This window comes from Rhododendron vialii, chromosome 13a (assembly GCF_030253575.1).
Source record: "Rhododendron vialii isolate Sample 1 chromosome 13a, ASM3025357v1".
Classification (NCBI taxonomy): domain Eukaryota; kingdom Viridiplantae; phylum Streptophyta; class Magnoliopsida; order Ericales; family Ericaceae; genus Rhododendron; species Rhododendron vialii.
This window is the reverse complement of record NC_080569.1, coordinates 33,098,372-33,112,903: the sequence shown is the minus strand read 5'-3', so window position 1 is coordinate 33,112,903 and position 14,532 is coordinate 33,098,372. Positions and strand designations below refer to the sequence as shown.

The window sequence follows — 14,532 nt, the reverse complement described above, 5'->3', positions numbered from 1 at the left end:
TTTACACTTTTGGCCCAATTTTTTTGATAAGTGTTTATCTCGGAAAAGTTTTTAGTTATACAAATCACCCTTCCGTATCCCCCATGTGTGTCCCCGGTGTGTCCCACGATCATAAGGATTTGAACCTATTGCCCACCCGCCCCTGGCGGGTTGGGTGGCCGGGTTAGCACCCCTCGTTAGAATATAAATTATAATCATCTGTTTCCCCGCATATACGGCCACCTCTAGGATGGTCGGTCCTTCATAGGGAGTATATGTATAGGGTCATCGTTGAGTTGGGTGATTAATTCAGTCTGGAACGTGTTAATTGGTGATTGACCTAAAGACACGCGTCTTTAATCGGTATCCCAATCCCCTATCCTGCACCAGACTTTAATCGGACTTGGCAAAGATTCTTTGTCAAACATGGTCGCGTTAGTGTTCTAGGATCAGCAAGAGGAGACCTGCTTTTTTTGCTCTATTCCATCTTGGCAGAAGTAAAAGGTACCTCTGTGCTTGTTGCTGTCTTTTCGGTGCAATGTGCCTTCTCAAGAACTTGTTTATCCTACTGAAACCTTGATAAGAAGAGCGTTGAAATATTGAAATCAAGCATTGCAGTGTGTGTTTGCTGGAAATATGTTTCATGAACTTAAGGTACGAGTTTCGGGTGTAGGTGTGCTTCCAAGCGGAAGGCCTTTCTAAGCATACATGTTATTATAGTAAATAAGTGGACTTCATGGTGTATAGTTTTTGTTGCTTTATATATCCGAATGCCGATGTCATGAATTTTGTACACCAATCTATGTGGGCGCAGAAATCTTTTTTCGGTGTACAACTTATTTTTGTTCAAAATATTTTTATTCTCAAAAGAGAAAGAGAAACATATTGTGATTACAATTTCAAAGGTGTCTAAGGACTCACCATCATCAGTTTTCCGATTTGTGTTAATCCTCCTGCTGCATAGTTAGAATCCTCTCATGAGATGAATTCTCCGAATTGGAGGATGGTAATGTGTAATGGTGTGTGTCCCATGCTGCACACCTCTGAACCGCCGGATCATGCATCCGACGGTTCAGATCTCATCTATATAATCAAAGTTGATTGGACATTGGTAAAAACTTGATTAGCGATTGAATTATTGGAGTATTCATATTTTAAAAGTAATAGTTAATCAAAATTGACCACCAATTACTCTTAAGAAAGAGGGATGTTAATTTGTTCAGAAACGTATTTGCAAAATTTGATTGAGGAATGCTAGGTACAAAGAAAATATACTTGGAAACCACCCAGGGTTTTCTTACCGTTATTAAAAGTCTACAAACGATCATAAATACCTCTAAAAGTGTATTCTAGATAATTTTTGGGTATATTTTCTTTGAACCTTGCACTTTTGTATCTGACTTGGGTTGGGTAAAATTGTCTTTTGATTTGGTTTGTGTCGTTACTAATAAGAGAGAAACTTATTCGCGGAAGTTTATAGAGCGATGCGATCACAACAATCCATTCGCGCAATAAATGTTTGAGATTTATTTTTAATTTTGACCTGTCATAATTAATTATTATCATTTATAATTAATTTTCAATCCTGACCGTTAAAAAACACTTTGAACGCGCGCGATTAGATTTTGTAACATCTTCTCTATTTACGAAAAGCTCCCTAAAGATGTTTTTCCTGTACTACTAATAATACTCCAAGCAAATGAAGTAAATGGTTAATGAAGTAAATGGTAATGATCCGCTAATGATTGGACATATCAATGCTCGATTTCGATGTTGCCTATCCCCGCCAGTCCGATGTTGTCGCGCGTACCGTACCACTCGACTCTACTCGACACCAGCTGTAAAGAAAAGGGTTTTTATCTTTTCGTCCCCAAAACGGACAAAACCAAATTGTCGTGTGTGCCTGCCTGTACGGACTAGGAGCGAAAACAAGAAAGACAGTTTTAACCCCTTAATTTCATAAGCTTCCTTCCCTATGGCCTGAGGCTAGAATCGTCCTTAAAAAAGAATAACGACATGGAATTAAAATCAGGGCTCTCCTTCTGGCAGCAGTGGAATGTTCGATATTTTGTATTCTTGTCCTTCTTTGAAAACCTACGAGGGGTCTCTCTCTCTCTCTGGTCTATTTGGGGGGTTTTGAATCGAGTGAGAATGGGGCTTTGGAGAGCTATAGCCTGGTTTTGCCTCAGTATGTTGGTCGCTTTTGTGGTCTTTTCATCACCATTTCTCCATAGCTCTACTACTCCCTGTAAGTCTCTCTCCCTCTCCCTCTGTCCTGTTTCCTCTATCTCTATCTCTATCTCTGTCTGTGTATATATCCATACTCTTATTTAACGTCTCTCCAAACTGCAGGTTTTCAAGGTGGAAGAAAACTGTTAAATACGCAACAAGGCACGGCACTACCACAGGTCTCGAGCATCGAATGCTTTTCAAAAGCTCACTCTGTTTTTCCTTTCCATTTTGACTGTTTTCCCTTCATTTTCTATCTCGAAGCTTTTCTTTGTTTCTCTCTCTCTCTCTCTCTCTCTCTCTCTCTCTCTCTCTCTCTCTCTCTCTGTGTGTGTGCATATATATATGTGTATAATATTGTATTTCTTAGGTCATTAATGTATATACTTTCTATTATTAGCACGATGTTGATGGGTTTCTCCTGCTTTTTTCTTTCTTTCTTTCTTTTTTTTTTTTAAATTTTGAGAAGGGATTTCTGAGCAACAATCAAGGAAGAAGAGGAGGTGAAATCGGGGGCAATTTGGGAAATGGTGCAGAAGAATCGGCAAGAGAAGTGCCAACAGGGCCTGACCCTCTCCACCACCACGACATTAATCCTTCAGGCCCTTGACTCTCTCTCTCTCTCTCTCTCTCTCTCTCTCTCTCTCTCTCTTATATTGAAATGCATAATTCCGAAATTAAGCTGTCAATGTTCTGTTTTTTTTTTGGCCGAATTTGTAGGGACTTATTATACAGAAATGGTTTAATTTTTAGTTTTACTGAGAGACTTGTATACGAATGTCATGCTTCTCATTTACAAAATCCAAAGTCACATATCCTTTTTCCTTGTGATATAAATAGTTGGTCGGCCGCGCATAGCACGGCGGGTTGAGTGCGAGTAAATGTGTACCCAAATTTTGAGCCCTGGATGAGTGATGTGTACGTAGCAATTAATACTATTGAAAGCGGCTCCTCTCAAGTAAGTTTGGCTGTGTGTACTGCGTGAAGTTGCCCGACCTCATTTTGGATTCACCTTAAGGATTTGAATCGTTTATTTTGTAGAGCTCTTCAGTAGCTAGACCAACCACATAAAAGTAACATTAGATTAAATGATAATCAATGCATGATTAATGGAGAATATTTATCTTGAATAAAGTGAATTATGTCCAACAGTCTCTTTCAGATCCTTTTGGGCTCTCAGTCTTTAATCAATTCACATTTCACAACACACACACACGACACTAGTCATGCCGACCATTCTATTAGATCCTCTCGGGCTCTTAGGTCACACAAACATCCGAACTATGAGTCCGTCAACCATTCTTTCAGATCCTTCGGGCTCTCATACTCACACACGCATACTCGAGCAGCCGAGCTATGATTCCGCCAACCAACTTTACTGATTCTACCGGACTCTCATGCTCACACAATCATTAATTTTTTCACATTTTCAATTCTCATTACTTTTCACATTTCACTTCTCGTTTTTCGTTTCTCATAAACATGCATAATTTTCTCGTGTTCATATTATTATTTTTTCAAAGCTTGCCAAAAATCATGCAATAAAATAAATCCTAATTTCATGCAACTCTACTTTTAACAACATTAAAAATTATAACATCCGCAACTAATTAACCAAACAATTATAACATTTTCAATCATGCAGTTAAATTAAACATTATAACAGTGATATCAACTTTTTAACTATTTTTATTTCTAATCATGTGAGTAACAATTATCAACTTTTCAACTTCTAGTTAATCATGCGCATCATGAATTTCTAAATTACGTTATTATAATTCCCATAACAGTAATTAAGCTTCTATAACATTACTCTTAACCTTGCCAGTAAAACATTTAAAAAAACGTTTCCCTATCAAGCTTCCCATGTCAATAAACTTTATTTTTATTTTTATCATGTAATTTTAACAACTAAAATCAAACTTTGTCCTTTCGATAATTAATATAATTGCGTTATACTTAAGTAAGTAGATATGAGGTATTTACCTTGCTTTTAGCCAGTAGTGGGTTGATTCTAATGGCATCGAATCGGGTGGTGGGTACTGAGCCGCATGTCTCCTTCAGTCTCAGAATGATCAAAAACCCTAACTTTTCCCTCTTAAAAACTAAAAAAAATAATTATGGAAAATGTATAACATGAATTGGAGGGTGGTGTTTGGCTAAAAAGTGGCGGTGGAAGTGGCAAGCCAAATTCTCCTCTCTCTCTCTCTCCCTCCTCCCGGCCAAACACCTCTCTCTCTCTCTCTCTCTCTCTCTCTCTCTCCGAATTGGACAAGATTGTTGTGAGTTGGTGGTGCCAAAATGGAAAGAGAGACTTGCTATTTATAGGCAAGCTCACCCTCCTCTCTCTCTCTCCTAGGTTGTAAGGCTACACAGTAGGTGCATGTGAAGGTTGAGTACTGTAGAACAATCCAAGCTCCCCTCTCTCCCTCCTCTAGAGTATCTCTCTCTCTCTCCCCTTGGGCTTGTAAGACTACTACATAGGATAATATAGGGTAAAATATACTCTATGAATGTGCGTACAAAAATAGGATAACAATGATGGGATCACATCTGATCAAAAAAAAAAAAAAAATGATGGGATCACATGTTGGGATTTTGTGAGATCGATCGATAATCCCATCTCTCTCCTCTCCCCTCTCTCGGCTGAACTCTCTCTCGTGTCACTTGTCTGAGTCTTGTGTAAGAGAACACACTCATGATGTTTTGTGTAAGAGGATTAACCTATCATAGCTCTCATGTTAGAATAGTGTAATGGTGTAAAGAGGTGATGTACATGTAAGAGATTTTAGTGCTGTGTTTGGATGAGTTTTAAAAAAAAAATTATAAGAGTAATAATTGAAAGAAGGGTTAAGGCTGGGTTCCAGAAACAAGTTAAGAACTTATTTTTTGTTGAATAAAAAGGGTTGTTTCGGAAAATAAGAAGGGTTCTACTTATTTTGGAAGAATTTATATAGGTACCAATGAGCGCCGAGAGGGAAATCGTACCGGCGGCCTTGTCGGACCGTCTCCGGCCACCGGACGGCCGATCCGAGCCGTTCAAAAATTCTAAAAAAAAAAACCGACGGGCCTTTTGCGGGAATCAACGGCATCCGAGGTGTGTAGGGTGCTTGATCCGAGCACCCCTTTTTCGTGTATTAGTGTATATATGATTAAGCACCCTACACACCTCGGATCAAGCACCCTGCATACCTCAGATGCGCCATTGATTCTCGCGTTGGTCCCCCTCGGTTTTTTTTTTTTAGAATTTTTGGACGGCTCGGATCGGCCGTCCGGTGGCCGGAGACGGCCCGGCACAGCCGCCGGTACGATTTCCCTCCCCCGGCGCCCATTATCATAGTAACAGTCTTATTTTTTGTATAAGGCAACTTTAAACTCAAAAATCATATGTTTACGCAAATAATTTCCTATCGCTATGGATCTTATTTGATAGATCTCATTGAGATCTTTAATACGGTGCAAAAAAAATTGAATTTTTTTTTCATTTACATTATTTTTGAGTTTGAAAATGTGAAAGGAACTTTTTATTTGAATTTTGTGGAATGACCCTTCTTATTTTTTGAATAAGAAGTGGCAAAATAAGTACTTATTTTTAAGAAGGTTTTCGGAACGGAGCCTAATGAGTGGAGAGATAGAGAGAGAAATGAGAATAATAATTGAAGATAAAGAAAATAAGTGAAGAGTAATGATTGAAAGTATGAATAATTTGTGTTTTTTTGAGTTGAAATTTTTTTTTCAAATCTTGATCCAAATAAGGCATAAATTAATCTCTCTCTCCCTCAACTCACCAGAAAACCCTCCCCTCTCTCATCCTATATCTATCTATCTATCTCTCTATCTGCGGATTAAAAATATATATATATATCTACTCCCTCTGTCTCAAAATGATTGTCCGGTCCGCAAAACGGAGTGATAAAAATAATGCAATTTTTTCAAGAAAAAATTCAAACTTTTTTCACAAATTAAAAATACTCATTGATATCTAGTAAGTTGTTAAAAAACTTTTGATTTTTTCTAGCAAAAATTGTATTGTTTTTAACATCCCGTTTTACGGACCGGACAAACATTTTGGAACGGAGGGAGTATCTCTCTATCTCTCCATTATCCTACATGGTTTGACAAGACAATACCAAGTGGGTGGAGATGATGGGTAATCATGATCAAAGCTCCTCTCCTCTCTCCCTCTCCCTCTCTAGCTAGCTCCCTTCGGCCATCCCTCTCTCCCTCAATCTTTTCTTCCTCAATTTGAGGGATATTGTTTTAAGTTTGGATAAGGACAGGGTGTAAAAGTGGTGGTGGGTATAATAATAAGGGTTGCAATAAGGCAAATGATTTTGGCATTTTAATTTTTTATGGTGACATTTTAAAATTGATCTTTTAGTGTAAAAATTATACATAGCAAACACACTAAAAAATAAATTTTAGAGTGTCATCATCAAAAATTGAAGTGCTAAAATTATTTTCCTTGCAATAAATAAGTTTGTACATAATAGATTTGTATGCAAATATGTGTGTGTGTATACACACACGTAGGTAGGTTTATATATATACTATACAGTTTCTAGGTTAGGTTATTAGGTTAAGTTAGATTTAGGGTTTAGTTATTATTAATTTTTAACATAATGACGATTAAGTGAAGAGAAATTATAAATAAACATTCAAGTTTATTGACGAAAATTAGGATCGTTACAATAGATTTGTCTAGGATTAGGATTTTCTAGGTTTGAAAGACTAGGTTAGGTATAGTAAAAAAAAAAAATGGTTTAATCTATGAAAATAATCTAATAAAATATTTTATTTGAAAAAAAATTGGCCAAAAATTCAGATCGTTACAGAAGCCGCCTCCAATTTTATTGGAGCTCCGTGGTGACCACCTCACTTAATTTTGGACAGGGTGTAATTACAATCGGTGCCCTTTTTAGAAAAATTTAGACGCCACAAATGTTAGACAGAAAATGATAATATCAAAACTAATTTTGTTAATGCAAATACTGTTGTGCATAAGAGTATTGTACTTTGAACATGGTACAAGTTTATTATGAACAATAATTCTAGCATTAACAAAAACAATTTTGATATTATCACCGCATATGTTAGGCACACATCCAAGTTTATATTTAGTTTCCATTATCTCTCACGAGTGATGATAGAAACCCTCTCAATAGTATTATGGGTCTCACGATCACTTGTGAGAGTAGATATAATAATGGAAGTAAATTTGAATGTGTCCGTAACAACGTAACAACACACCTGTCTCACCAAGAAGGGAAATATACATAAAAAAAAGTCCATGCATGAGAGTATGGCTGCAAACAAGCCGAGTTTTGCTGTGTTTGAACTGACACGTTTGTAAACGAATTGAGCCTTTTTTGAGCTATTCATATACTAAAAGAGCATCTTTTAACAAGCAGAGCCGCGTGAGTTTTACAATGTTAAGCTTGACTCGTTTACTGAACGAGCTTAAAACTCGAACTCAACTCGTTTGTGAACGAGTCGAGCCGAACTCTTTTTGAGCTGAGCCTTGAACTGCTTCGTTTACAACTCTATGCAGAAGTGCTCTTTCTCCCCTTTAAAATATCCACACCTCCTCTCCTATTGTAGATACCAATGAAAGCAAAATGGGCCTTTCCCAACAAAAATATGTGGGAAGCTTCATTGGACACCTGGGGTGGGCCGTGGGGCACAACGAAGATTCGCAATTCCAGTGGAAGTACTTCAATAAGAGATGCTAATTGGAGGAGGGAATTGATTTCTTCACTTTCTTTTTAGTCATTCACAATTTTTTTTCTTTGTACTTCAATAAGATTCGCAATTCCAGTGGAAGTACATATCGTTCTCTCTCGCCCGAATCACCGAACGGCGAAAACTCACCAAATCCTCGTCTGAAATCAATCTTCAACCGTCGTCATCTCGATCAGTCTTCAACCCTCGTCATCTCATCTGAGTTCAGAATCAGCCCTCAACCCTTGTCATCTTGATCTCGCCCAAATCCCAATCCTGTAGTCATCTCGTCTCAATCAATCCACGGACCACAAGCTGGTAACAATCTCGTTCATTAATTATATCCAAAACTTTTGCCTCTTTTTACTAGGTTAGTTCAGTTTAATCTAATTAGTTTAGTTTAATATAATAGTTTGCCTCTTTTTACTAGATTAGTTTAGTTTAATACAATAGTTTAACTCTTTCATTCTCTCGTTCATAGATTGGTTTAATCTAGGCACAATAGTCTATTGATTAGTTTAATTGAAAAGGTGTACATTGTTTTGATTTCTATTCTGAAAAATAGGACTTAAAATTCTTTTTTGTTCTCTTAATAGTTAGTCATGACGAGATTCTACCAACTCGTAGTTGTAGAGGTGCCAAATTTGCTATCTAATTTGCATGTAGAGGTGCTCAATTTGCCAATAAAGGTGCCTAACTTGGAAAAGGATGATGATAATTCTCGACCACCAAAATAAAAATGTGTAGAAATTAACTTGGCAAACCTTCCCGCAAACTTTTAGAAAGGAATCTATACTTTTGTGTGCTTATGTATGAAATCTTGTAGAATGTTTTAAGTTCAAAGTTTTATGCTTAATGAAGAATGTTTAAACATTTCATCTTCGCGTTATGTTGAATTGTGAATTTTCCTTTTCCAAAGTAATGCTTAAAAGGTGACCCATCTGTATAGAAATTCCGGATCCGCCACTGGATCTACACAATTTTCACTAATCACAGGGAGGATAATGTGTTCACCTTCTTTAAAAGATGATGAACAAAATTAAATTATTCTCGTCTAAGGGGAGCTCTTTAACGCCAAAATGACAAAGCACAGCAGATCCTGTTTTTCCCAAGGGACAACAAGAACCTCAAGTCCGTTTTAAACAAAAAAAAAAAAAACAAGAACGTAAAGGAGTTTTATTGGGGAATGAACGTCTAAATTGTTCTCAAATGATTATATGTTGGTAATGTCAAATTTAGGAGCTTTTGTCCATCTGTAACTTTGCAGTTTTAAATAAGTGCAAAAGTTACAAATTTGAATTAAAAATAATTTCACTTTTTTAGTCAAATAAATAAAAACAAAAAAAGAGAGGGATTATCTGTGATTAATAACACTCTTTCTTACTTTATGTAAACAAATCAGATACACAACTCACCTAATAATCCTAAAGGGGTTGGCCTGAAGTTTGTTTCCTTCTAAAGTTTTAGATTTGAAACCTTCCAAGTTAATTTCATCATTCTTTGGAATAAGTCCATATCGATTCTTGCTTCGACTTTATATAGAATCCCTGTCAGTGGATGGTGGGTTAGGTCCTAAGAGTAGTTGAGTCGCGTGTAAGCTAAGCTGAATACCTGAGTTATGTACGATAGATCAATTTTGCTATTTGTCTCGACTTTATCGTATCGTAATATATATAAAAGGCATTATCAAACCAGTCATTTCAATGAGAGAGACAGAGAGTCGGGTCCCGTTTCGGTTTCTAAAAAAAGGACCTTTTAGAAAATGAAGATAATTTCAAGTTCAAAAATTATGTGTTTACACAAATAATTTTTTCTACCAATATGCATCTTATTTGATAGATCTCATTGAGATTTTTTAAACGGTGCAAAAAAAAATTGAAATGTTATTTTTCATTTTCGTTATATTTGAATTTAAAATTACCTTCTTTTTAAAAAATAAAGTTTTGAAAGAAAGCGGAGCGGAGCCTCAAATTACTAAAAAAACAGCTAAAAAAACACTACTTTAGTTAAATGACCAGTTGAGATCTCCTTTTCACAGTCTCAACGGATTTGCTGATTGGCTAAGCATTTTGACTTTCTTAACTCGCTTGCTAAATGACCTAATGGCCGCGGACCATGGGTAAATAAAAAATAATTTACACATAATCATCTACATCATCACCCAGGTTAAGTTAGTTTTAAACGAATTAAATTAGAGTCTACATCAGTTGAAGTACTTAATTAAAAATTGACTAGTCGACGAAGACTTTCTATAAAACTTCGAGCGTACAAAAAATGCGTAGAAAGTTGGCTTCGCATCTATCTAGGATGACAAACGACATCGATTCTTGAAATGTTTAAGCTCAACATGTTTAGGCGAACTAGAGCTCCAGTCGAGCTTAAATAATCGAGCTCAAATCAAGTGAACATCATATAATATATAAGCAAGCCGAGCATGAGCATGAGCTTACAATCCAAATCGTAATAGCTTGTATAATTTTGGTAAATATAGAATAACATAATTGAATATGTTTTTTTTCGTTTACTAGCCTACTCGAGTCGTGCTTTGCTCATTTATAAAACAAGCTCAAAATTCTGTCAAGATCAATTTGTATAGAATACAAGCTCAAAAAAAATTATACCAAGATCGGTGCTGCTCATGAACGGCTTAATTCATCTGCGACATTATTTTAGAATCGAAAAAGAGTAATTGAATCATAGACCGATCCGTATACGGATCTATCACCGCTCTAGAGCCGTTAGGCACATGAAACCGCCTCAAACTGCTCGAATCACCAGTTCAACTGCTGGACCAGAAAAACACACCAAAAATGCATGTGGTATTAGCATTGGCCTAAAAAACCGATTTTCAAAGAAGTTGCACAACAAATACAACTACTAGCAAACCAACAACTAACCTATTTTTGCCCAAGAATCGCAACATACTGATTTCCATCTTGAGAAATACTTATTTACGAAGCAGCTGCAAACAACTGCAATCAATCGCGACCGTCCGAAAGTGTTCTGAATGGTCCAGATTTTAATTAAACTTTTCTGAAAAAAGTTTAACTCTTTTTCAGAAAAGTTTCATTAACATCCAGATCATCCAAAACACTTTTAAACGGTCGCGATTGAGTAGTGTTGTGAACACTTGTTTACGGATGCTCCGTAAATAAGATTTGGAAAATAATATTGGCACTCTACAAATTAATGCAGACACTCCAAAAAATAAAGAAAAGTGGCTTTAAAGTTACACTGATTTTGAAGTGTCTGCATCAATTTATAGAGTGTCAATATTATTTCCGTAAGATTTTCGCTTCCCTCTTTTCCTTCTTCAACAAAGCAGCATTAAGAAACTCATCTATGGCTACCACAGAAGACCCCTTGAAACCTCCATCATCCCTAACAGCATCCTCAATCATCTTCTTCACCTCACCAGCTTTCCTCCTCATTTCCTTCCCTTTCTCACTCTCCCCCATCACCATCTCAATCTTCTCCACCAAATCCTCACACCTCACCTCAAAACCAACCCCTCTAGCCACCTCCACGCAAACCCCAACCTCCTCTTCCAAAAGCTTGGCATTGAAAAACTGCTCCGCCGCAATCGGCCACCCGATCAGCGGCACCCCGTGGCTGAGCGATTCCAGCACCGAGTTCCACCCGCAGTGGGTTAGAAAAGCCCCAACAGATTCATGTAACAGAATCTCCACTTGTGGGGCCCATTGCACCACAACCAGTCCCCTGTTCTGAGCTTCGACGACTCTCTGCATAAACCCCTCCGGCAACCACTCCTCCGCCTTGAACTCGGCCGTTATGTCGAACCCCAACGGCGGCCGGACAACCCATATGAAATAGCTATTTGTAGCTCGTTCTAATGCTCTACCCAGTTGCATCATTTGAGAGGCTGAGATGGTATTGTTCGATCCAAAAGATACGAACAGGACTGAATTTGTTGGTTTTGTGTCGAGCCATTCGGTGCACTTCTCGGGAGAAATCCGGGAACTTTTACGGTTATCTCCGGTGAGAAATATCGGGCCCACCGGCCAAACATTCCGGCCTGTTATCCTCCGGAAATAATCCAATCCGATCTTGTCCAGCTCTTCAACTGAGTTGAATAAAACCCCATCAGAATCCGACCATTCCAAAATGTTTTTCCTCATGAAAACCGATTTCGTATCAGTATCGCTGCCGTCCGCGGCAGAAATGCTCGGTGCCAGCTGGGTCAGGTGGATCAGGCCGGCTTCTTGAAAATCCGGCAAGAAGAACTCCGGCGAGTTGGTTTTCCGGTGAGGCATGTTCAGCCACAGGGAGCAGTAGCACCCCATGCCGAACCCACCCGCACTGCTGAAGATGGCGTGGAATACGCCAAACTCGCGGGCTATCTCGGCCGACCACCCGAAGAACATGTCAGCCACGACGGCGAGAGGGGGAGAGCCGCCGCGGACGAGGTCGGATACAAGGTGGCGGAAGGCGGGCTTGAGGGAGAGGGAGGATTCGATGAAGGGGAAGATGAGGTGCGGCGGGAGGACGTCGGTGTTCTCGATGGCGGGAGGGAGGCCGGGGTGGCCGGAGCTGTCGTAGGAGATTTCGCGGAGGCGGATGGCGGAGGAGGGCGGGATGGACTGGCGGAGTTTCTTGATGTTGAGCGGGGTGTTGACGAAGATTATGTCGAAGCCTCTTTGTTCTATTTGGAGGGATAGAGCTAGGAAGGGGATAATGTGGCCTTTTGCCATGAATGGGAACATCACTATAGCAGGAGTGCTGTTTTCTTTGCTCTCTGCCATTTTTAGCTGTGGCGATCGGAAGTGGGGAATGCAATGCAAGACCTAGAAGACGAGATATAAGAGGGAGGGATGCATGTTTTTTTTTTTTTTTTCTTCTTTCAAAGCGTTGACTCGAGGAGTATATTAGGCTCCGTTTCGGAAATCTTTTTTAAAAAATAAATATTTATTTTGTCACTTCTCATTCAAAAATAAGAAGGGTCATTCCACAAAACCAAATAAAAAGTTCATTTCACATTTTCAAACTCAAAAATAATGTAAATGAAAAAAAAATTCATTTTTTTTTGCACCGTATTAAAGATCTCAATGAGATCTATCAAACAAGATCCATAGTGATAGAAAAATTATTTGCGTAAACACATGATTTTTGAGTTTGAAATTGTCTTATACAAAAAATAAGACTGTTGCTATGATAATGGGCGTCGGCGGAGGGAAATCGTACTGGCGGCTGCACCGGGCCGTCTCCGGCCACCGGACGGCCGATCTGAGCCGTCCAAAAATTCTAAAAAAAAAAACCGAGGGGATCATATATACACGGAAAATGGGTGCTCGGATCAAGCACCCTACACACCTCGGATGCCATTGATTCCCGCGTAAGCCCCCTCTGTTTTTTTTTAAAAAATTTTTGGACGGCTCAGATCGGCCGTCCGGTGGCCGGAGACGGCCCAGCGTGGCCTTCGGTACGATTTCCCTCTCCGGCGCCTATTGGTACCTATATAAATTCTTCAAAAATAAGCACCTCCTTTTTATTTTGTGGAACAAGCCTTATTATTGAACAAAAAATAAGTTCTTTATTCCATTTCTGGAACAGAGCCATAGTATCTTTTCTTGTAACGATAGCTAGCGTAGTCTAGCCGCGAAAGAGTTTTTAGTGGCTGGCGGTACAACGTGGTGTTCGTTCGGCACATTAGAGCCGTCCATTTCGATTTAGGATAGCTCGGATTTGAAGAGAAAAAAAGGAGAGAGAAAGAGGAGAGAAGGTGGGATGAGAGGAGAGAGAGAGTTTCCATCAAAACAGTCCAACACATTTTTGAACGGTCCGAATGGATTGCTTAGACAACATGCTACGTGGTACCCATCCGGTATCTAGCCATGAGGTTTCTGTTCAATACTTGTTACCTTCAATTTTTACGCAAACACTTTTTGAACTTGTACACAAATAGATTTAAATTGAAATTGCTGAGACTTGAACTTGCGATCTTTAAGCACAGAAGAGAAATTCCAAGCATTGTGCCACTGTACCACAAGGCAATCTTGAACCTTATGTCAAAAATTTAAGATGTATAAACAAAAATGAGAGGCCTCATTTTCAATTCCCATCTTGAGCCCCCAGAGAATCTCAAGGCTGGGCCTGCAGCTTTCCTCCTAGGTAGCGCTCTAAATGTGAAGTGTTCAACCTCGACTCATTTAAAATTTGGTGAATTTGAGCTCAAGCACAAACGCATGCAACGGTTTTTGTGAAACTCGGGCTTTCAACCAAAAGTACTTCATCTATTTCTAAATAAATGTTCGGCGCAATTAAAAACTTAGACAGTTAAATAGAGGCGTTCTTTTCGATTCTCGAAATGTTTAAGCTCAGGATATTTAGCCTAGCTACTGTTACCTCTAGCGGAAAGTGTCCGTCGTATTCAATGGCAAAACAAACAAGAAAGGTTTCAAATTAACCACACAACAAAAGATCATGCCATCACCGCAAGACGGAGAATATACAGCGGCGAATTAAGCTTCAATTTCATTCCCCATCACGATAACACATAAAAACTCCTTGATTTTGATGTTTGTTTTTGCATGACTCATTTGTCTACTTATTTGATAAACAATTAAGGGGTTGTTCGGCTAAATA

General features: G+C 38.6%; 2 protein-coding genes across 2 annotated transcripts; one reads left to right on the top strand and one right to left on the bottom strand.

Annotated features, from left to right (window-relative positions):
- Nucleotides 1-1,895: 1,895 nt before the first annotated feature.
- Nucleotides 1,896-3,050, top strand: LOC131314639 (uncharacterized). Its single transcript, XM_058343426.1, has 3 exons — nucleotides 1,896-2,227; nucleotides 2,332-2,387; nucleotides 2,678-3,050. Exons 1-3 carry the CDS (start codon nucleotides 1,996-1,998, stop codon nucleotides 2,816-2,818), a joined length of 429 nt encoding a protein of 142 aa, XP_058199409.1. The 5' UTR covers nucleotides 1,896-1,995; the 3' UTR covers nucleotides 2,819-3,050.
- Nucleotides 3,051-10,580: 7,530 nt separating this feature from the next.
- Nucleotides 10,581-12,709, bottom strand: LOC131314638 (UDP-glycosyltransferase 92A1-like). Its single transcript, XM_058343425.1, has one exon. The coding sequence runs from the start codon at nucleotides 12,690-12,692 to the stop codon at nucleotides 11,205-11,207; it is 1,488 nt and encodes a 495-aa protein (XP_058199408.1). The 5' UTR covers nucleotides 12,693-12,709; the 3' UTR covers nucleotides 10,581-11,204.
- Nucleotides 12,710-14,532: the final 1,823 nt, after the last annotated feature.